Source organism: Danio aesculapii, chromosome 8, assembly GCF_903798145.1.
Source record: "Danio aesculapii chromosome 8, fDanAes4.1, whole genome shotgun sequence".
Lineage (NCBI taxonomy): Eukaryota > Metazoa > Chordata > Actinopteri > Cypriniformes > Danionidae > Danio > Danio aesculapii.
Window position 1 is genome coordinate 13,264,120 of NC_079442.1, and position 23,187 is coordinate 13,287,306.

The following is a 23,187-nucleotide window of genomic DNA, read 5'->3' on the forward strand; positions in this document are numbered from 1 at the left end:
TATTACTTCTTTTCAAAAACCGGAGGGCCCCATGAATAGTGGAATGTTCCTTCCGTACTGCACATGCAAATATTGAAATCTAATCACAAATATGGCTAATTAACTGTACATATAGTTAGTTTGTGAACTTTTTTGTTTATTTGTGAATTTATAGCATTTAATTTTGCATGAAGAAAAAAAAGGTTCCACTAATTTTATATATATATATATATATATATATATATATATATATATATATATATATATATATATATATATATATATATATATATATTTTACAATGTAGTTTATTTACAAAACTACAAAACAAATATACAGAGCAAAAATATATATAGGGAAAGAGTGTTTTGAGTTTCAATGCTTGGGCCCCATACCTGGAAAATAGGGCCCTAAAATCACTAAGTCCGCCTCTGATTTACATCCATAGTTGGAAAAACTAATGCTTAGCAAGTCAATGGTTACCGGTTTCCAACATTCTTCAAAATATCTTTATTTGTGTTATTTCAAAGAATGTTAAAAACCGGTAATCATTCATCCATAGTCGGAAAAATCTACTATGCAAGTAAATGATTACTGGTTTCCAACATTCTTCAAAGAATCTTCTTTTGTGTTATTTTAAAGAATGTTGAAAACCAGTAACCATTGACATCCATAGTTGGAAAAACAAATACTATCCAAGTCAATGGTTACCTGTTTCGAAACATTCTTCAAAATATCTTCTTTTGAGCTATTTCGAAAAATGTTGGAAACCGGTAACCATTGACATACATAGTTGGAAAAACAAATACTATGCAAGTCAATGGTTACCTGTTTCAAAAAAATTCTTCAAAATATATTTTGTGTTCAACAGAACAAAAAAACTCACACTGGTTTGAAACAAATGAAAGGTGAGTAAACGATGACAGAACTTTTTTCTGTCATCAAAAACAAAGTATTTTTGGGGTGAACTATCCCTTTAAGTTTTGTTGTGTTAGGCAGTACAAAGTAAACCCTTCTTGATGTTTCAATAAGATGTTCTACAGTAACCAGTAAGCAACAGCAGCACAATAAAAGTCTGACTAAGATGTTAGTCAAAACAGTATAAGTTGCTAGTCAATAGAGAAAAAACCCTGTTGACGTGCCTGGGAACACAAAGTCAGAGCAGGCTGACTAGAGCTGTGGTGAAACAAAACAGCTGATATTTCAGCAGCAAAAACATTTATTGACTGCCATCTGTTGGTAGATGATGTAAAGTAAAATCTTACAGCTACTCTTATTAATTGAGTATGATGTATGAAAAGTATGATGTTTATTCTAACACAATTTTGACAAAATGAGTCAAAAACAAAATACATTACTGTTTGAATTACTGTACTTTAAAGTATTGCCTGACCTTATATTGAAAATAAAATAGAAAACATTTAAGGCAAATCTAAAAAGGTAAAAATTAAAGGTATAATTTGCCTAAAACTTTTAATTCTGTCATCGTTTTCTCAGCCTATACTTGTTTCAATCCTTCATGAGTATATTTTATCTTTTAAAGAAAAGAAGAAGATACTTGAAGAAAAGAAGATATGTTTTGAACCACTTAAGAGTGAGTTAATACTGAGAAGCTTGAAATATTTAGGTGAACTATCCCTTTAAAAGTAGTAGTTATTTGTAATAAAATTTCCATTTATTGATTTAACAGACACTTTTATTTTAATTAGGATAAAGCAGCTCTTTAAATCAACAGACAGCAGCAATACATAAATTAGTTTACCAATTTTTTTAGGAAAGTGTCTGGTGTATATAGAGAAGAAAGAAAAAAAGAGACTTAAAACACATGTTAAGCTGTGCCTTTACTGAATGAGTATGGTGCTACGTCCGGCAGATTGCACTATTATGTCTTTTTTTTTCTTTTTCATTGCTTTAAAACCTGTTTTAACACATTTTAAACAGTTTTTACCTGTTTTAATCTGTTTTAATTATTTGAATCGGTTTTATTTTCTCGTTTCTTTTATTCTTGTAAAGCACTTTGAAGTACAATTGTGTATGAAATGTGCTATATAAATAAACTTGCCTTACCAAGTGGCACTAGCATCAGAGCTCTAATATTTACATTTACAATAACATGTACATTGCGATGCAGTGGCGCAGTAGGTAGTGCTGTCGTCTCACAGCAATAAGGTCGCTGGTTTGAGCCTCAGCTGAGTCAGTTAGCGTTTCTGTGTGGAATTTGCATGTTCATGCGTTCATGTGTTCATGAATGAGTGTGTATGGATGTTTCCCAGAGATGGGTTGCAGCTGGAAGGGCATCCGCTGCATAAAACATGTGCTGGATAAGTTGGCGGATCATTCCGCTGTGGCGAGCCCAGATTAATAAAAGGACTAAGCCGAAAAGAAAATGAATGAATGAATGAATAACATTAACATTTAGCAGATCCTTTTGTCCAAAGCGACTTACAATTAAGGAGGAATTCAGCAATTCAACAATAAGAGGCAATACACACAAGAAGTGCTATTTATACAAAGGAACTGTTTGTGCTCAAAGAAAGAGGCGCTAGAGTTAGGAGGGGGGGTTCTGTTTTGTTTTTTAGACAGATTCGACACTGTTTCAAAAGATGGTTTGTCAAGCCCACTCACCTGTGTGAAGCACTTTATAAATGCACCATGTTTTTATTTATTAATTATTAGATATGGAGTGATTGTAAGAATGTGTCTGATGCAGATGTGCAAAACTGGCGCAAGTGACTATTAAAGAGTGAGACGAAAGAATGTGTTTTCTACAGGTGTTTTGTCAAGCCTACTCACCTGTGTGAAGCATAGAACTGATCATGCTTTAGGGTTGTTAAATGTTATTCTGGCACTATGTCACATGACTGTTACAAATTAATAAGAGTATATATATCATGATATGATGTACAATTCAAAAATATGCTAATAAACATGAATACCTGAATGAGCATCTTGCGCAGAAAGGGCATGACAAAGGCAGGGTTCATACTGCTGAGTCGACCGATGGTGCAGATGGCCAGTTCTCGAATCTCAAACACTTCATCATTCAGTGCCACAAACAGAGCCTGGAGGTTCTCTGCTTGTGCCAGGTGGGCATCAAAGCGCTCGTCCAGGGAGGCCAGCACACAGTATCGAATATCAGGGTCTGTCATGAGGTCAAACAAAGAGTGCTTGTCTGAAAACTCTCGTAGAATATAACATTCAACCATGTCTGTTTAAAAAAATGAAAACCTGGCTGATGAAATGAATGGTTCACATAAAACTGAAGGTTCTGTCATCATTTATTTATCGTGGAGGGTGTTCCAAACCTGTTTGACTTTCTTTTTTTATTATTCTGTTGAAAACAAAGATGATGAAAACCTGTAACCATTGACTTAGAGTATTTGTTTTGCTTACTATGGATGTGAATGGTTACCGGTTTTCAACTTTTTAAACATTATCTTCCTTTGTGTTTAACAAAATAAAGAAACTTATAAAGGTTTAGAACCATTTTAAGGTGAGTACATTTTAATTTTGGGATTAACTATTTCTTTAACTACCAAAAAGCATGTCAATAAGTTACAAACTACTGTTATACAATAACTTGCCTAATTACCCTATCCTTCCTAGTTAACCTAATTAACCTAGTTAAGCCTTTAAATGTCACTTTAAGCTGTATAGAAGTGTCTTGAAAAATATCTAGTCAAATATTATTTACTGTCATCATGGCAAAGATAAAATGAATCAGTTATAAGAAATGAGTTATTAAACTATTATGTTTAGAAATGTGTTGAAAAAATCTTCTCTCCATTAAATAGAAATTGGGGAAAAAAATAAACAGGGGGGCTAAGAATTATATATATACACATGTATATACTTATATATGTATATATTAAAAGCAGGCGTATATTTCAACTTTTTATTTTGTGATGGATTTTATTTTTGCTTTGAAAACTGCAGAAAAATTCAAAAAGCATTTTCAGACAAGAAAATGTATTTTCGTCTTGTTTTCAGAAATAATAAGTCAAACAGTACGTTTTTCCTTAAACCAACTAAATAATCTGCCTATGGCTTAAGCAAAATAATCTTGCTTTCGTTTTAAAATGAGATTATTTTGCTTATTTCAGAGGCAGATTATTTAGCTTGTTTTAAGGGGAAAAAAACTCACTTAAATTAACTTGTCTAGAAAATGCTTCTTGATTTAAAAATGTATAGGCATTTGAACTAGAAACATGACAAAAGCAAGTAAGAAAAGCTCGTTTTGCAGTGTAAAAGCTATGAAGAGTAGTAAAAAAAAACTTACAACAATAAAATGCATAGTTGTACATAAAAAATACAAGTATCAAGTATAGTCGTAGTAGAAGAAATACCTGTTCTCCTTTTTCCAATGCATGCACGGCTTCACAGAATACAAACCCATAAGAGCAAGTGACCAATTAAATTTTTATGAATATAAAAGAATTCAAAATATATGGCGTCATCAGTAAGTAATGCCTGCTCTCTATAATAAAGATAAGCATTAGAAAGCTTTTTATTTACAGAATTTGCAAAAAGCCAAATTTGAAAATGGAAAAAGACGCAGAACATAAAAGCTAATTAAGAGAGCGTTTATTAGTTCAAACTTTTCTAACGTTGAGTTTTTCCACTGTATGCGTTTTCCTATTGTTCTTGCAATCATTCAGAAAAATGTAAAAAAATATATATATAAAATAAAAAAAGGAATAGGCAATGCAGTGGCGCAGTAGGTAGTGCTGTCGCCTCTGCAGGTAAAGTGGGAAGGCTAAATTGTCCGTAGTGAATGAGTGTGTATGAATGTTTCCCAGAGATGGGTTGCAGCTGGAAGGGCGTCCGCTGTGTAAAACATATGCTGGATAAGTTGGTGGTTCATTCACTGTGGCAACCCCAGATTCATACAGGGACTAAGCCAAAAAGAAAATGAATAAATGAATAAAAAAAGGAATATTTTTTATCCTACATACAGTATATATCGGCTATCAGCCTACAAATCTAAAGTGTTATCAGTATCGGACAAAAATGTAATATCGCCTAAAAAGATTATTAAGAAACTCAAAAAGTCATAAAGACACTACTTAAATTTAGCAGTTCAGGCATTTAAATATTACTGTTTATTGGTTCATTAACCAAATAATTGATTTACAGATTTATTCATGTTCTTTCTTTCCCCGTCTTTATAATCACGTATTTAAACAGTTGTGTCTCTCACCTGGGTCAGTGATGCCAACCACAAGTAGCTTGCTGAGAACGTCAGCCACCACCTGCACAGCGGTCTGACTGACCACATGTGCAGGTCCGCTGATCAAGTGTATGGAGGGCGTGAGCAGACGTGAGCAGGTGCGCGCCGCCTCCATGCGGATCTCCTTGTGCTCGCTGTTCAGAAAGTGGTCCGCACAGTGTCGCACAAACTGGGTCAATGAGTGGCCTAAAAAAAAAAAATCAACCAAACATTATTACATGTATTTAAAAGTGCTGTATATATATATATATATATATATATATATATATATATATATATATATATATATATATATATATATATATATATATAAGGACCAGTTATAAATAATTAAACTATTACCTTTTATATAACAAGTCATTTAGAACTCATTAACAAACAGTTTATTAATGGACTATTAACTAGTTATAATGGATAGTTATAAATAATTAACAAACTATTAACTATTATTTAACAAGTCCTTTATAACCCATTAACTAACAGTTTATTAATGATCTATTAACTACTACTAATCGGGTCTATGTAAATGTACTCACAGTCGCATTAGATCTCAAGAGACAATCTAATTAGATAACGTTTTGACCTACATCAGGTCAAACAAGAAATACATCAGAACTCTTTATATAGTCAAACTTAAGACATCACATCATCAGTACCTGAGGAGATCATTGTCATAGTAGTTTATGCTGTTGTTCAGCCGCAACATGTTGCAAAAATAGAAACATTTAATAAAATAGACAGTTTTTGGTGCACAAATTGTTTTTGGAACTTGATTACATATGAACCACTGAAGTCACGTGAAATGTTTGGACGATCTTTGATTCCTTTTCTGGACTCTGAAAATCTCAGAACCACTGCTGTCTATGGAGGACGAGTGAGCTCTCAGAGTACATCTAAAATACCGTTTAAAAATATCTTAATTTGTGTTCTAAAATTTTCATTGAACTAATCCTTTAATTCATAAACAGATTGCTAATCAAATGTTATTTATTTTAACAGTCATCATCTAAATCATCTTACCTTCAAATTCAAAGCTGCCGAGAGTTCTCAGTGCCAAAGTTATACTGCCTACGTCGCTAGCCTCAGGGATATTGGTCAGGCTGGGTGATGACAGCTGATACGCCAGGCCCTTGGGCATACCCGGGTGACGAAGAGGCTTGTGCATGAGCACAAGTGAAAGCATCTTTAGCAGACCATCCTGAATGTCCTTCTTCAGCTGTGGGATCTGCCTGCTCAGGTCGTAAAGCACTGCAGTCAAAGCAGGGCTGAAGAGAAGAGAGTTGGCAAGAGAAATAATGTTTAAAGGGGTGGTCCAATCCTATTTCATGCATGCAGGATTATTTACACTGTTAAAGAGACTCTTGTGTATAATAAAAAAATTATTTGGACAAAACACTTTTTTGGATTATTTGTTTTCCCAAAATCTTACTTCCGGGAGGTTGCAAATTTCACAATGTTTCTTTCGATTCGATTCTAGATCTAACGTAACTAAGGCCCTGTTTACACTAATACGTTTTCATGATAAAACGCATAAGTTCTGCTACAGTTACGCCTTCCATCCACACTACCCCACAATTTATGGGCCCCGAAAATGGAACGTTTTGAATGTTTTTCTTTAAAACACTGCTGCTCCGTGTCAGTGTGGATGGGGAAATCGAAGACATCTTAAGCGGGGCTGCAGACATACGCCTATCTGATTTCTCAATATTAAGTACACAAAGTTCAGTCTTGCATCTAAGTTCAGAAGTCACAACTTTGATATGGAAAACAAACTCCCTAAGACACGTCGGGAAATCTTCAAAGGGATCAGTGTAGGCTACTTTATAATGTCATTCACATCACCCTGGCTACGTTGTTTCACTTTCTTAACAATAAAATGAAAACATGATATGAGGAACTACCTATTTTCAATTTGATATTAACTTAACAGGCACTAAAAATGTTAAGGCATCGTGTAACTACATATTTATACGACTGATATTAAACTGATATTCAGCAAAAGAGAGGGGTTGTTTCATACTTTTCATGAAAAGTATGAAACAACCCCTCTCTTTTGCTGAATATCAGTTTTAATAATCAATAATGGCCATTATAAAAGTATAATGTACAATAAGTTTATACAATATAGGAAATAAGCCAAGCAATTAGTCAAATGTGCAAAATCATTATACATGGTTACATAGATTAATATATTAACTGCACTTGCACTCAGCCAAAAAACGTTACCTGAGAGCAAGTAATAGTTTTAAAAGACCAAAGTCATTAGATATGTCATTAGATATAGAATATGTCATCAGATATGGACAAGATGATTTAAATATCACGTTTAACAACTGAAGTGAGATTAGATCCAGCAGTAGATCCTTGATGAACCGTCCGACCTGCGCAGCTCTCACCTGAGGTTTTGTGCTCAAAGCCTCCGCTGACTGCCTGGGGCTCAGACCTCTGCATACGCTGCAGCGCATGCCAGAGTGTGTGTGTGATCACATGATGTGCGTTTTCAGCAGTATAACGTAGACGGAGATCTTTTCAAAAACACTAGGTGAAACACCAGTTTGGACGTGGATCGTTTTCATCCTAAAAGCTGTTTTAAAACTTAAACGTATTAGTGTAAACGGGGCCTTAATAAAATCTTTTAAATCTGAAATCTTTGTAGGGGCACTTCCCTATGAAAAGCGTGTATGATCCTTGTGAGTGTGCCCCAAAACATTGTTTGGGAGATAAAAAAGTGTGTTTTGTAATATGAGTGAAAGCTGATCTTGTTCAGCCACAGGTAATTAAAACCCATTCACACATACACTTTAATCACTTAAGCCAGTGGTGTCCAAGTTTAGTCCTGCTGAGTTTAGCTCCAACTTCAACTCGCCTGGCAGGATGTTTCTAGTATATCTAGTAAGAGCTTGATTAGCTGGTTCAGGTGTGTTTGATTAGGCTTGGAGCTAAACTCTCCAGGACACCAGCACCCCAGTTAAGGAGTTTGGACACCCCTGACTTAAACTGACCCACTACAAAAGTTATTTTGAATGCATAACTTTTAGATTTCCATGGCGACACATCTGTCTTATGGCAAGCCCCAATTCAAAAATTAAATATCGCAAAATCTAATTTTACCAATATCGTGCAGCCCTATCACATTCCCTTTAAATCTTTTGGCATGTCAAGTACCTCATAAAGTTTGTGCACAGTTCACTAAATTTATGTTTAAATGTTTTTTACTTGTCTGAATGAGCTGTGAATACTGTCTATTACTGAATGAATGCATTTAAGAAACGACTGCTCAGTATAACTGACAATAAGAGACTAAATCCAAGAAGTTTGACTTGTACAATACCTGAGACCAACAGCTAGCATGGGCTCCAGAAGTTCTTTGACGTCCTGTTGGATGCTAGGCCCCATAGCTCTGGACAGCATACTTATACAAGTAAATACAGTAGCATCCACCTGCATGGTCTTCTGCCTCCTAATAGGTTGTAACACAAACCACAAAGGGACAAAATGAGAAGAAAAGGACATATTACATAATTAATAGAAGTGTAATGATACACATATTCCTACTAAACCATTTGGTACAAGGCTTTCGGTCTGGTGCACATCACAAATCGAATGATTTGCCGAGGTTATTTGGAAGACAAACATGTGTCAATGACTACGTTTACATGGACATCAGTAATCAAATTACTTGCCTTAATCTAAGACAATAATATGATTAAGGTGTTTACAAGAGTTGCTTTTAGAATGTTCCTTTCATGATCTGTTTTTTATGTTATAGCACATAATTCGATAAACGTCATTGCGTCACCACGCTATCCACGCTTTCTCTGGAGTTTTCATGTCATTTCAGGTACCTAATTTTTATTTTGTCGACTTTAACTGCAGTTTGGCACTTTCGCTTTCATTCAAAAACATTTAATGAATGTCCCCATGACAAACGAGATATTTTATACGATTATGATCTGCTGGAAGAGTGTTCTTTTAATGGAATTTGATACCACACGATGTACGGGGGAAAAAACCTCCGCATTTCACGATGTGAGTGTCTGTGGTCCTTTACTGACTCAGTAGGAACAGAGAATAGTGTTTAAACAGCCATGTGTGTATGAAATATCCTGTCGCAAAATGCAGCGAAAAACCTTCACGACGGTAATAGTTTGATTGCAGTCTTTACATGCCTGTACTGCACTTTAATAATGTGACTAAAATCGGCATACTCCACATGTCTTAATTCGATTATGACTTTTTAAATTGATTATGAAATCTCCATTTAAAAGTTACATTTAAAATCATATATATAATTCGTAATTCATTTAGTTTAACTACTACAATAACTCTTTTTTTAAAGAAGCTGTTTTTGTTTTATATGCTTCTAAATAGACAAAAAATAATAGCCCAATCATTGTTTAAATTAGAAAAGATCAAAAAGTAAAGAAACGATCAAGTAGAGAAAATATCACACTTAAAGTGAGTGCTCTGATCTCCCTCAGCTACTGTACAAATGTACTTAGAAGTGACCTATGTACTGACAATCAATTTAGATGTTTATTTGGAGTTTGCATGTTCTCCCCATGTTTGCTTTGGTTTCCTCCGGGTGCTTTGGTTTCCCCTACAGTCCAAAGACGTGCTATAGATGTGCTATAGATGAATTGAATAAACTAAATGTTCGTAGTGTGCGAGTGTGGTTGTGAATGAGTGTTTATGGATGTTTCCTAATACTGGGTTGTGTCTGGAAGGGCATCCACTGCATAAAACATTAGTTGCCGGTTCATTTCGTTGTGGCTACCTCTGAGACTAAGCCGAAGGAAAATGACTGAATGAATTTTTTTTTTGGTTCCTACTTGTGTGCAAAGTCTTTCGGTGGCAGTGCAGCTTTAATAATCTCCAGGATCTTGCTTAGGTATGGCTGAATATCAGCCCTCACAGCCACCACCAGCAGCCCCAGCGCTTGAAATGCTGCTGTCCGCTCCTTTTCTTTTTTTAGGCAGCCTAGCAGGTGTCCCATGGTGTCCTGCAAATACTGATCTGGAATAAATAACATTACATAAAGTCAAATCAATCTTCAAAGTGAAATAATATGTTGTTTAATATGCATAGGATGTCTATAAGGATGCCATAGAATGAAAATCTGGATATATTTTCGAGTAGCTGGATAATAAGTGTTCAGTGGAAATGACATACCGTGAGCTTCAAACGCTATTGTCTCCTCGTTCTCATGTAAACCATGTGAGTGTAAAACCGTGGTGAAAAGCAGGCCAATCAGAACAAAAAACGACTGTTACGGTTAGTGCACACTGCTTTTAAGTGGCCACAATTTTTCCTAATGACATTACAACAATTATATTTGTTTATTTTTAAGTTCATTTAAGTTTGTATTAATGTATGTGGGACTCTTATTTTGAAAACAAGAGAGGCAGGAAGAGTAAACGTGCTTTCTGTGAAACAGGCAGCCATACATCTGATCTGCTTACAGCTCGTCACAATAATAAATGCAGGATATACAGATTATAAATGAGCAGACTCAGTTCCCTACTCACTCTTAACATGTTTCGTTTCTACACTTCAGGTGAAACATCGTCATTTAATGGGAAATCTACTCAGTTTTTTCAAATATTCTTTGACAAATGAAGTATGATTATTACTTGTGTGTATTTCAGACAACTATACACTGTGTGTGATCAGACACTGACGTGATCTGTGGAGAATCAGAGCTGAGCTCATTAATATTCATGACCATTCCAAATATGGTCAAAACCATAGGTCTCAAACTCGATACCTGGAAGACCACAGCTCTGCACAGTTTTGCTCCAAACCTAATCAAACACAGCTGATGCAACTGATCAAAGTGATCAAGACTACTAGAGACTATTAAGCAGGTGTGAGTTGGAGGTTGGAGCTAAACTGCAGATCTGTGGCTCATCCAGGAATTGAGTTTGCGACCATTGGTCAAAACCATGCTTTTTATTTTTGGGTTTAATTTCTGAAGTTATTTAATTAGCAAATAAACATTTCTGGAGCTTTATTAAACTTACATTTGCCACATAACTACTATGTAAATATGAAAGAACAATTTAGCATATTGTAACAATGCACCCTATGGCAGCTTTAAAATAGACCCTATGGGCTCTATGCACAGCTAGAGTTTTAAAGTCAATGATAAACTTCCGGTGAAAGCTTAAGGTGACTATTTTCAATTTCACAAGGTTGTTTTACAGCATCAATGTTGTAATGTAATTACAATACATTCAGTTAAATAGACTTAAGCATTCATTTAGTTGTTCAAGCGTGAAATGAGATGAAAGACTGCTGTAACCACTAGCGTTGTCAGTATCAACAGGCTAGCACAGAAATTCCATTGAAAATACTAGGGTAAAATAAACTGTCATATTATAAAGACATGGCAGGGGAAATGGAATTTAATGCAATGCTTCTTGTCTGATCTGAGACCCACTTAATATCCTGTATCTAACAGGCAGTGATGATCGCTGATTTTTAAAGAAATCAGATCTTAAACCTGACAATTTTGTAATGGAAAGACAGTTCACTGGAAGCCCTTGGGCTGCCTGGCCGAAAATTAAAAGTCTGTGTGCATATAGCCCATTATTTTAATAGTTCAAGGTTGAGAGAGGATCACTGTTTGGTGGATTACCAGTGAAAGTATGAGGCTGGAAGGCAGCAAGTCGAGGCAGTAGGTTCAAGATTGTCATCTGGATTAGTGGATTCTTACTGGTCCTGTATTTCAACACCCAACGGCACACCTGATAGAACAGCAAAGCAGCAATGTCAGAAAATGTGTGCATGCTTTACATTGATAAATTTTTAAATTATCACCCCCATTTTTATTTTCAATGTTTTTTTCCAATTAAAAGTTAGATTTTTGTTAAGAAGAGTAAACAATGCAAATTTATTTTCACAGAGTTGACCTTGGCTCATGTTTAGCAAGAGTGCCAATCATTTAAATTAAAATTGTAAATTATAAGCATTACAAGTACTTTAATTAAAATAGTTTTTTTTTTATTATTTTACTCCTACCTGTAGAAGAAAAATAGAAGAAAGATTATAAATAAATAAATAAATATGTAGAGTAAGTTTGTAATGAGGCAACAAAAACATGTAAACTGCTGAGTATAATTTAAGCGTGTGATGCACTTTTATGCGCCGTGTAATATCACTCAGCTCTTTTTGTGATTTTTCGAGAATGAAAGAACAACAATAAACTTTATTAAACTCATATGTTTATGCAGAGGTTAATAGTAATTCCTGCCAGTTTTTTTTTATACAGTTGTGGTCAGAATTTTTAGCCCCTTGTTTCTTTTTTCCCCAAAACGGAAAGAAGATTTAGTTCAAAACATTTCTAAACATAATACTTTCATCATTCATTTCTAATAACTGATTTATTTTATCTTAGTGGCAGGCCTTTTCTACTCAGATCTACCAACTAGGCCTACCTATGGTGTTATTTCAATGATAAAGCTCATTAGCGCAGTATTACAAGTCGAAATCGAATCTCTTTGCTTGCACGCCGATTTCCTCTGCTCGTGCACAAAACTTCTTAACCGCCCTCAAATATACGCCGCGCAACTGCAGATTTTCTTGTGCGCTCTCAAATAAAGATTGCTGAAGTGCGATTTACTGCGTTTATGTAACGAGTATGTCTCCAACATTCATTAGATTTGCTAGGAATATTTATGAATGTCTCCAATAGACCTACTGAGCGGCATTAATGCGTCCTGAAGTATAGTGAAATGCCTATAAACTCCAGCAAGATAAATTAATTGTATGCAGAACCATAGACCTTTATCTGTAAAATATAATTAAGGAAATTGTTTATCTAAGCTATGTCGTGTTTGCTGGCCTCATGCATCATGCACCTGTCAGCCAGTCAGTCAGTCAGCACGTAACCTTAAAGAGTTAAACAAATAGCGCACAGCACTACTACAGTTACAGAAAAGTTTGCGGTGTTATAATTCACTTACCTTATGTTTTGGTGCAATTATAACCCGCTATTAGAAAAAACACGACTGAATGTTTTGAATGAGTTGCTGTAATATAGCTGTGGCGGGATGAATTTTATAAGAAATACTGTGAAAAATTCCTTGCTGTTAAACATAATTTGGGAAATATTTTAAAAAGAAAAAGAAATTCACAGGAGGGCTAATAATTAAAGTTAAAATCACAGAATGCAACTAAATACATCTCTTTCTGCCAGGTAAAATCATAATTGAGAATATATTTACCTATCTAAATAAACGTACCTGGTCAAAGCGCTCCTCCATCAGTTCTCTGCAGTAGCGGCTCTCCACCAGTGTGCTTTTTGAGGGAACAGGTGCAGCTCCAAAACTTAAGAAGCCCTGTGGTGTGCTGTACCCCAGCAGCCCTAGCAGAGCATTAGACTGCTGAGGCTGAACGGACTGAAAACTGGTGAAGGGCGTGATGTGACGAGGCTTAGTGCTGAAACCCATCAACTCCTTACAATACTTATCATGAACCAACTGCTGCTGTGTGATCTCCTCCATCTCCTCTCTCATACGCTTCAAGAAAGTAGCAAAAATAATCAATAATTAATGATTTCATTTCATAAAAGTAAAGGCAACTAAGAATGCCAATGTTATTCCAATGTTGCTCCAATCATGTTGTTCCAATCCCGAGACCTTTGTTCATCTTTGTCAAAATATTCCATGTGACTTCAGTGGTTCAACTGTAATCATACAAAGCTCTGACAACACTTTTGTGTAACAGAAAAACCATAATAAAAAACTGTTCACCAATATAATTTTTTTTTGTTGGGGCATATTGCCATTACACCCCTTTCACACGGGCCGTCAACGCTTCCCATTCCCATGGGTGAGGTCAATATTTGCTAAATTAAATAGTCGATCCGTCTGCACTGCTTCAGCAGCGTTACTCACTGCAGAAGTTGGGAATATCTCAACTTTTCAATCGCCAACAGAATCGTCAGCCATCGCTTTATACAAATATCCCAGGTCAGACAGTAGCCTATTGCGGAATAATTTCATTGGCTGATGCTGCTATGAGAATCGTATCAGCCCTATGACATGCACTCTGTCAAGCGTTGACGCTGAAGCCCCAATCGGGTGTTAGAGTCAGCAGCGCAATACACTAGTGTAGTATTGCCTATAGTAAATGCCCACCCTGATCTTGATCTTTTTACTGTTTTTTTTAAACATAAAAAATTTTCTCGGTTACAGGGGGTCAGAGAGCTCTCTCAATTCATCTAAAATATCTTAATTTGTGTTCTGAAGATATCTCATGGGATTGGAACTTCCTTTTGGGTGAACTAATCATTTAAATGAACAATCAAGCAACAAATAAAAGCAAGTAAAAAGTGACATTAAAGGAATACTTCACCATCTTTTCCTCATTATAGCCGTATTCTAGAGTTAAACAGTTGACTTGAACCATATTTAAATCCATTCAGCAGATTTACCAGAATGAGAGTATAGTTTCTAGTAATATTGGCCTAGAAAATAGTAACTTTTCATTTCGTTATTACAAGATGTAACTACTTTTAAAGTAAAGTAAAATGATCAAAACTCTTTTTTTAATTAATTTTTTTAACGAAATGCTAATATCGAATTCAATTCAATTTAATATGCTCAGCTAAAAGTGAGCCAGTCGGAACAAGAAATCTGCTGAATTAATTTTTTAAAAATGGTTCAAGGCTTGTAAAATTAGCCTTTTCCTTTAAAAAAAATTATAAATTTCACTTTTGGTGAGTTCCTTTAACACTTTACTTGAAAGGGGTGTTGATACATTTATAAACATGACATGTCTTTAATATGAAGGAGATTTTAAGGATGCTTATGACAACTGTTGTTAAGTGTCATTCAGTCTTATTAAATGCAAAGATAACATTTTCTTTATGACAGCTTGACATAACCAAATACATCATAGTCTTTGCATTTGTCATGACAACTTGTCATTAGAATAAAAACGTAACTCATCATAAATCGGTCATAAACATGAACATTGGAGGGCTCATGCTGAAAGTCAGAGGAATGCGCTGTCTTTGACAGCTCGCGACTTCATCTGTCACTTTCTGAGTACATTTACATGGACACCAGTACTCCGATTTTAATATGATTAAAATAATACTCTTATTAAGAGTTTACCATGTAATCAGCGATTTTTGATTACCTTAAAGGACCACCGAGTCACGAAACGCAGAGGTTTTTCTATCCGTTCGCCATGCGGTATCAAATTCCATTAAAACAGAAGTCGAAAGTTAAAAATGAAACACCCAAAATTGCATGAAACTCTGGAGGAAACGCTGGATAGCGTGGTGATGCGACATTAATTGTTTTATACTGAAACTTGTCTTCAAAAAGTGCTTCCTTGGTCTTATCCATATGTCTTTGCATGTTGAACACACGTCGACAACAACAGGAAATAAAAAAAACTGCAACTGCGTTATTTGCGTAATTTTTTTTAGACGCGTTAAATATTTCAAATTAATCGCATACGTTAACACGTTAATTTTTACAGCACATATATATATATATCTCATTCACATTCAGGACATGTTACAAATGTTTTATGACAGTCTTATGAACACTACCTTCAAGTAAAGTGTTAGCAAAGGGACAAAGAAAAAGAGGAAATGTACAAACAAAAAAAGCATTTACAAAATAAACAATTACTTAGTAAAAAAACAAACAAACAAACAAAAATGACGAACAGATTAGAAGCAAGACAAAAGAATAAGAAAAGAAACATGTCATACCTCTCCCTCCATACTGCTTATTCGCACTAGCTCATTGAGAATCAGTAGAGCTCCATGTACACGATCATCCTTATTCATCCCTTTCTCTTTCGCCAAAGTTTCATCAAAACCTTTCTCGGCTTCCTCAAATGTTTGCTGTTTATGACAATAAAACACAAAGAATGCGTGAATGAACATACGCTTTTACCTAAAGAGAGTTAAGAGTGTGTTGATCCTCACCTTGTACCACTGTGGTTTCTGCATCTCTTTGGTCTCTCTTTGAGTGGTAAGAATCAGACAAGCTCTGAGAGCAGATACAGCACCCTCACGAATGGCCTGTTTGGAGTCCCACACTGCATAAAAAATGTTATCAAAGAATGGCTGCACCTGCTGGAAAAAGAACGTAGGTGCGCTAACAGCCAGTTCTCGCAACACCAGCACCTAAAAAACAAAAATACAAACAGATGTCAAATGGGGCCAATTCACTGAAGAGAGCAACAAGACGACACAGGAAGCTACACGTTCAGGAAGCTAAAAGACACCAATAATGTAGGACTGTTTTATCATGTCTAATTACAAATAGAATATTTTTTGTGTGTCTTCTGCATATGTATAATGTATATATAAATACACACATTTATGTACATATACAGTTAAAATCAGAATTATTAAACCCTCTTTAACAATTTTTTTCTTTTTAAAATATTTCCCAAATGATGTTTAACAGAGCAAAGAAATTTTCACAGTATGTCTGAAAATATTTTAGTTTTTATTCTAGCCTAAATAAACCAATTGAGACTTTCTCCAGAAGAAAAAATATTATCAGACATACTGTGAAAATGTCCTTGCTCTGTTAAACAACAATATATTTTTAAAAAATTCAAAGGGGGGCTAATAATTCTGACTTCAACTGTATACAATTTTTTGTATTTTTTTACACAACTTACACTAAAGTCTGTTTTGTCCAATCAAACTAATACAAATGTGTTCATCATAGTGTAAGAATGGCTATATCTCTCCATAATATTAAACCCTGAGAACTGTTATGGAACTCCACACGAGACAAGACCACGAGAAGGGTCAGGCACTAAAACAATAAACTTTCTAATCTGAGAAGAGGAACAGCTAGGAAACCAGTTGTTCAGGTTGTCTCGCTCCTGCATCCTGAGCCCCCCTTTTTGCCCTGGACTTTACCTTCTTCACCAGAGCAGCTCCACACAGAATGTCTACGTTTTTAATATGGTGTATCTTACGGCTCTATATTCATGTTTCGTGTCATTTGTCATAAATGTCTCTGTGTGATTGGTAAAATGGTCCTAATTTCACTGTAATATTTTACAATCTCTCTTTTATCAGTTAATTTGGCTTTTGACTTTGATAAGATCTTTGCCAGATGCTCCACTCCAGGGAAAATGGTCTTCACATCAACTCATAACCAGGTGTGGTGAATTGAGTATTTAGACAAAAGGTGCGGAAGTGTCTGTGGGATTCTGTAGCCAGGATACCCTGTTGCAGTGTATAAGTCTCTGAGCTCTGCATCAGGACTTATTTGCTGCAATGTAATTCTACATGGTCAGGTATTAATCTCTAACTGAAATGAACTGAAATTAATCTTTGGGTAATTAATGCTGTACAATCTTGATTAGCTTATTTTGTTTAGTTATGTGAATTGAAATGGAAAATCTTTGCCTGACAAATAAATGTAAAATTCTTGTTTAACTCTAATATCTCCTGAAATCCCTTAAATATAGCAGATTGTTTAGGCTGATGTTTCCGCAGCCTACGACCAGGATTTGTTCATACATTCAGGCTCAATGGATGGAGCATAGGCACAGCATTAGAGACCTGTTGGTTTCTGATAATCACTGACTAAGTATAATATAATCTAGTGGCCAAATCAAACTTTATGTATGAGCAAGCCTAATATTACTTAAAAGAAATTAGTTTACAGTTATATCCTCTATCTAAGAAACAGAACTGGCGAGGATGTGTCCGTGAGCAGATGGAACTGGCCAGCATACTGACTCTAAGCGACTTCGGGTAAACGATGAACCATTAACTGAGAATAAGGATTTATTATGTTAACCGATCTAAATTAGACCAAATCACAACCTATAAGGTTATGAGCTTAAATTAGATGAAACTAAATTTAAATTATTATATTATATCAGATTAAATTTGGAGCTGGAAACCAATTAAAATAAATCTTATCACGTGTGCTAAAAATGCTTACACGCATTTAACCTTCACCCATACTGTTAGTTCCATCATAGGACTAATAGATGGACCCTTACAATAGTGTATTAATTGCTTCACAGCAACTAAATAATATGATAGAGCTGGATGTTTCTACGCACCGCTGCATGTCGTCTGCCTTCATTCCTGTCTGCTCCCAGCCACTCCAGAGCTCTCTTCACCTCAAACTCCACATACTCTGCAGTGAAGGTGTCTCCTGCCATGGACAGGTGACCCATGGCTTTAGAGGCCATCTCCATGACCACTGAGTCACTGGACGGAAGCAGGTTCCGCAAATAGTTGGCAAAGCGGCTGATACGGGTGGCATTTCCTCCCTCCACTCCAATCAAACTCACTGGAAAGATGCATATTACACATTAGCTAAAGAAAACACATTTCAATCCATGCCATTTAATGGTCACACATAACATTACCACTTCAGTTTACATATTCCATTACAATATAAATAAGAAAATATATATGCATATAATTTTCTGTATGGCTGTATAGCCCAATATGTGTTAGTTTTATTTATAATGTTACTTTCTTTATATTATTGATATTATTACTGTTACTGTTATTATTATTATTATTATTATTGTTATACATTTTTGTGTGTTTTGCCCTAAATATTCTTTTGGATGCAAGAATGTATAATTGTGGTATTAACAAACGAGACATTTTGTTAATAAGAAGATGGAAAATGGGCCAAGACAAGGATCGGTTTAAATAAAATTGTTTAGAAAAGCGTATAAGTCATATTTTTTAAGTAAAATGATCTCCAGTATATATAAATGTTTGCTTAAATCTTAAAACCCACTCAACTACCTACATTAGAAATAAGTGGGAGAAAGATAGGGGAATTGTTATAGCTGAGGACGAATGGACAAAAATATGGAGGTATCAATGGAAATGTTCTAAATCACAGAAATGGAGGGAATTTGGTTGGAGGAGTTTAATAAGATTTTTTATCACAGCCTCCCAGAAATCATATCATTCTGTAAATTTTTCTATATGCTGGAGAAATTGGAAAAATCAAAAGGCAAATCACTTTTACATTTTCTGGGACTGCTCGGTTATTAAAAAATATTGGAAAGAAATACACAATGCCTTACAAAATATTGTTAAATCTGTGATACCCTTTGATTGTAAATCTCTATTGTTTGGACATATACCTGAGGAATGGTTAAAAAGGGATAAATATCTAATGAATATTTTATTGGTAGCTGTCAAAAAGAGCATTGCAAAAAATGGTTGTCACATGAAAGTCCTATCCTAAATGTGTGGATGGAAATTACCATGGAAATTTATAAAATGGAATAAATTACCACATTTGAAAATCAGAAAATGGAACGATTTATTTCTTTCTGGGAAAAATGGACTAACTATGCAACATCCGAATGACCTGAACTTTTCTGTTAAGCTAAAATTGGAAGGATCACCCCCTAAATGTACATAGTTTTGTTGTCTTATTTTACTGGTTTATTTATTTATTTTTACCCAATGTTTTACCCAAATACCCTATTTTATTTATTTAAATTATTATTTTTTATTATTATTTATTTATTTTTAATTATGTATAACATTAGTGTACATTCGCACAATAGAAAAGCATTTACTGCTGAAAGAGAAAGTGGATGTATAGAATTTGTGCTTATATTTGTGAGTGTATTCAGATGTGTGGCCTCTGACATGTACTTGATGTAAGTGTAAAACCTTTTGAGAAAAAAAAAGAATGTATAATTATACTGTTTGCTTTAGAGAGAAAAAAAATGTGAATTAATTTTGTTTTCTGCTGATAGATTTGATCAGTTGATGTCTTATTATTAATTTTTGATACTGTAACTGATATGCATCAATAAAAATATCAACTAAAAATATATATATATATAAAGTGATTTGTGATGCTCACCTATGGCAAGGATACCGCCTTTTTTCTCATTCACATCTGAGCTGGAAACCAACTCAAATATGTGGTGGTTCAGTTCATCGTAGAAAGTGGTGGCTTCATCTTGGCTCAGCTTGAGTACGAAACAAAAACACAGCAAACTAAATATGTCTTGCTCGGTTTTGTAAGCTTCAAATAAAGATGTCAGTTGCAATAAATTTTCTTTAAAAAAAAGCACAAAACTGAATATCATTCAGACACATTAAATCACTTCTACAAAAATAAAGCACAGATTGGACACTACATGTGATGGATTGAGAGGTCACTATGTGTTGTTGAGCCTTTCACTAAACTAAACATACCTAAAATGAACAGATAATTTTAGTAGTGCTGGGTATAAATGAATAGAGATTAATCGCATCCAGAATGAAAGTTTGATTTGAATTTAAGTGTGTGTACTGTGTATATTATTATGTATATATAAATGCACACAGGCATGCATATATTTGAGAATATGTTTATATATTATTTATACAGTTGAAGACAGAATTATTAGCTCCCCTCAATTATTAGACACCCCCCCCCTGTTTATTTGTTTCTCCAATTTCTATTTAACAGAGAGAAGTTTTTTCAACGCATTTCTAAACATAATAGTTTTAATAACTCATTTCAAATAACTAATTAATTTTATCTTTGCCATGATGACAGTAAATAATATTTGACTAGATATTTTTCAAGACACTTCTATACAGCTTAAAGTGACATTTAAAGGCTTAACTAGGTTAATTAGATTAACTCTGCAGGTTAGGGTAATTAGGCAAGTTATTGTATAACGATGGTTTGTTCTGTAGACTATGACAAATAATTAGCTTAAAGTGGGGAATAATTTTGACCTTAAAATGGTGTTTAAAAAATTAAAAACTGCATTTATTCAAACCGAAATAAAACAAATAAGACTTTCTCCATAAGAAAAAATATTATCATACATACTGTGAACATTTCCTTGATCTGTTAAACACCATTTGGGAAATATTTAAAAAAGAAAAAGAAATTCAAACGGGGGCTAATAATTCTGACTTCAACTGTGTATTGGTAAGGTATTTACCTCTCTTAGTTCTGTCGTGACGTAGTGCTGAAGGTCTTTGGCAGCTTTGGCACGAGTGTCTTCATTGCGACTCTTCAGGCCACTCACAAACTGCTGCAGAACTGTGGCAGTGCCAGACATGCTGGCGGCGGAGGTGCAGATCTCAGTAGATCTGCCTTTTATTCAAACGCCCTGCCAAATCACAAACAACTGTGTTAGGTTACTGTGTAAAGCCAAGAAATATGTTGATGATGAGTGATGACCAGGCAAGAATAAACCTCTTTGCATAAGCATTTCTGTTTTAGACAGTATTTTTATAAACTTCTGCAACCACTTTCAGGAAATAAACAACATTATAATGCTAATAAATGATAAATTCTCATGTATCCCTTTAAAGGTGCGTTATATGAGATTTTTACCTTATCTAAAGCTTGAAAATATGTTTGCGAGTATTTAAGAAACATGCTAAGTGAACACTTGTTTATCTGAAAATCAATGCTAAAGTCAGTTATTCTCCTTTGGCGTCACGGTGGCGCAGTGGGTAGCATGATAGCCTCACAGCAAGAAAGTCACCGGTTCAAGAAAGTCACTCGGCTGGGTCAGTTGACATTTCTGTGTGGAGTTTGCATGTTCTCCCCGTGTTGGCGTGGGTTTCCTTCGGGTGCTCTGATTTCCCCCCAAGTCCAAAGACATGTGCTATAGGTGAATTGGATAAGCTAAAATTGTCCGTAATGTGTGTATGTATGTGTGTGAATGAGTGTGTATGGATGTTTCCTACTAATGGGTTGCAACTGGAAAGGCATCCGCTGCGTAAAACATTTGGTTCATTCCACTGTAGTGACCCCAAAAAGAAAATGAATGAATGAATGTACAAAGTATATTTGTAAGGTTTCTGTGTATGTGGGAAAAGGAAAAACAAAAAATTGCTGTATGAATGCCATAATGTTTAAATAATTTTCCGTAAAAAATGCGTGAAGGTCATGTGACCATCAGGAAGAGCGCAGCATCTCATTTCTCACAGGAAGCGTTCTGTGTTGTGGCGGTCTTTCGAGTTCGTTCTTCTGAGGTCACCTTGCAAAACCGGTGTCCACAAGAACGCAAGACCATTCTCTGTGTTTTTGGAATTGAGAAACATGACAGAAATCTAGCCAATCTAAATTCTGCTAAATTCTTATTGCTGACTTGATAACCAATCACAACATTCATTGCATTACAGATGAATGCTGAATAGGAATGTAAGACACAGGGTAGTAGAATTATTCCCTTTAAAGTCTGTTAACCGGAGGTTACTGAGACTTTTATCTCAGTATGTTGGTGTACTTCTAACTGAATTAAAATATTGAGTAGGGGGCGGGGTTTTCTTTTGCGCATCATTCCCTAGTGCAAGCTAAGGGTATGAGAGGAAATTAAAATGCAGCTGCTATGAAAACCCTCAGCTTGACATCAATGGAAGGACCGCTACGCCAAACGCAGAAGCAAATGGTTAGATTTTGATTGAAGATAACAAAAACAAACACATTTTTTAGTGGATTAACTTAAATTATTCTCGTTAGGATAAACAACGTGAGCAACCAAAATAATCATTGTAAATTATGATTTCCAGAAGACTTTAAAGATCAAATATCTACCACTAGTTACAATTTAATAATTGGCTATAGCTAAAATCTAATAACTAACTATTTTTTACACTCACTGTCCACTTTATTTAGTACACCTTACTAGTACCGGGTTGGAACCCTTTTGCCTTCAGAACTGCCTTAATCCATCGTGGCATAGATTCAACAGGGTACTGGAAACATTTCTCAGAGATTTTGGTTCATATTAACATGATGGAATCAAGCAGTTGCTGCAAATTTATTGGATGCACATCCCTGATGCGAATTTCCCGTTCCACCACATCCCAAAGGTGCTCTACTGGATTGAGTACTGGTGACATCATCATGTTCAAGAAGCCAGTCTGAGATGATTCACGCTTTATGACATGGTGCGTTATCCTGCTAGAAGTAGCCATCAGAAGATGCGTACACTGTGGTCATAAAGGGATGAACATGGTCAGC

The 23,187-nt window shown here is 35.1% G+C and overlaps 1 protein-coding gene across 1 annotated transcript in view; it reads right to left on the reverse strand.

Moving 5' to 3' along the window:
• The window catches only part of mtor (mechanistic target of rapamycin kinase), a 269,916-nt gene that overhangs the window by 241,872 nt on the left and 4,857 nt on the right, over positions 1-23,187 (reverse strand). The window contains exons 2-13 of the mRNA XM_056463247.1: positions 21,152-21,322; positions 20,071-20,179; positions 18,281-18,513; positions 16,164-16,364; positions 15,945-16,079; positions 13,456-13,731; positions 11,850-11,958; positions 10,042-10,225; positions 8,541-8,669; positions 6,230-6,474; positions 5,180-5,395; positions 2,916-3,121 (exon numbers count right to left, since the gene is read on the reverse strand). Coding sequence (XP_056319222.1) covers positions 2,916-3,121; positions 5,180-5,395; positions 6,230-6,474; positions 8,541-8,669; positions 10,042-10,225; positions 11,850-11,958; positions 13,456-13,731; positions 15,945-16,079; positions 16,164-16,364; positions 18,281-18,513; positions 20,071-20,179; positions 21,152-21,271 — 2,163 coding nt within the window. The 5' untranslated portion in view covers positions 21,272-21,322. The remainder of the gene's footprint in view (positions 1-2,915; positions 3,122-5,179; positions 5,396-6,229; positions 6,475-8,540; positions 8,670-10,041; positions 10,226-11,849; positions 11,959-13,455; positions 13,732-15,944; positions 16,080-16,163; positions 16,365-18,280; positions 18,514-20,070; positions 20,180-21,151; positions 21,323-23,187) is intronic.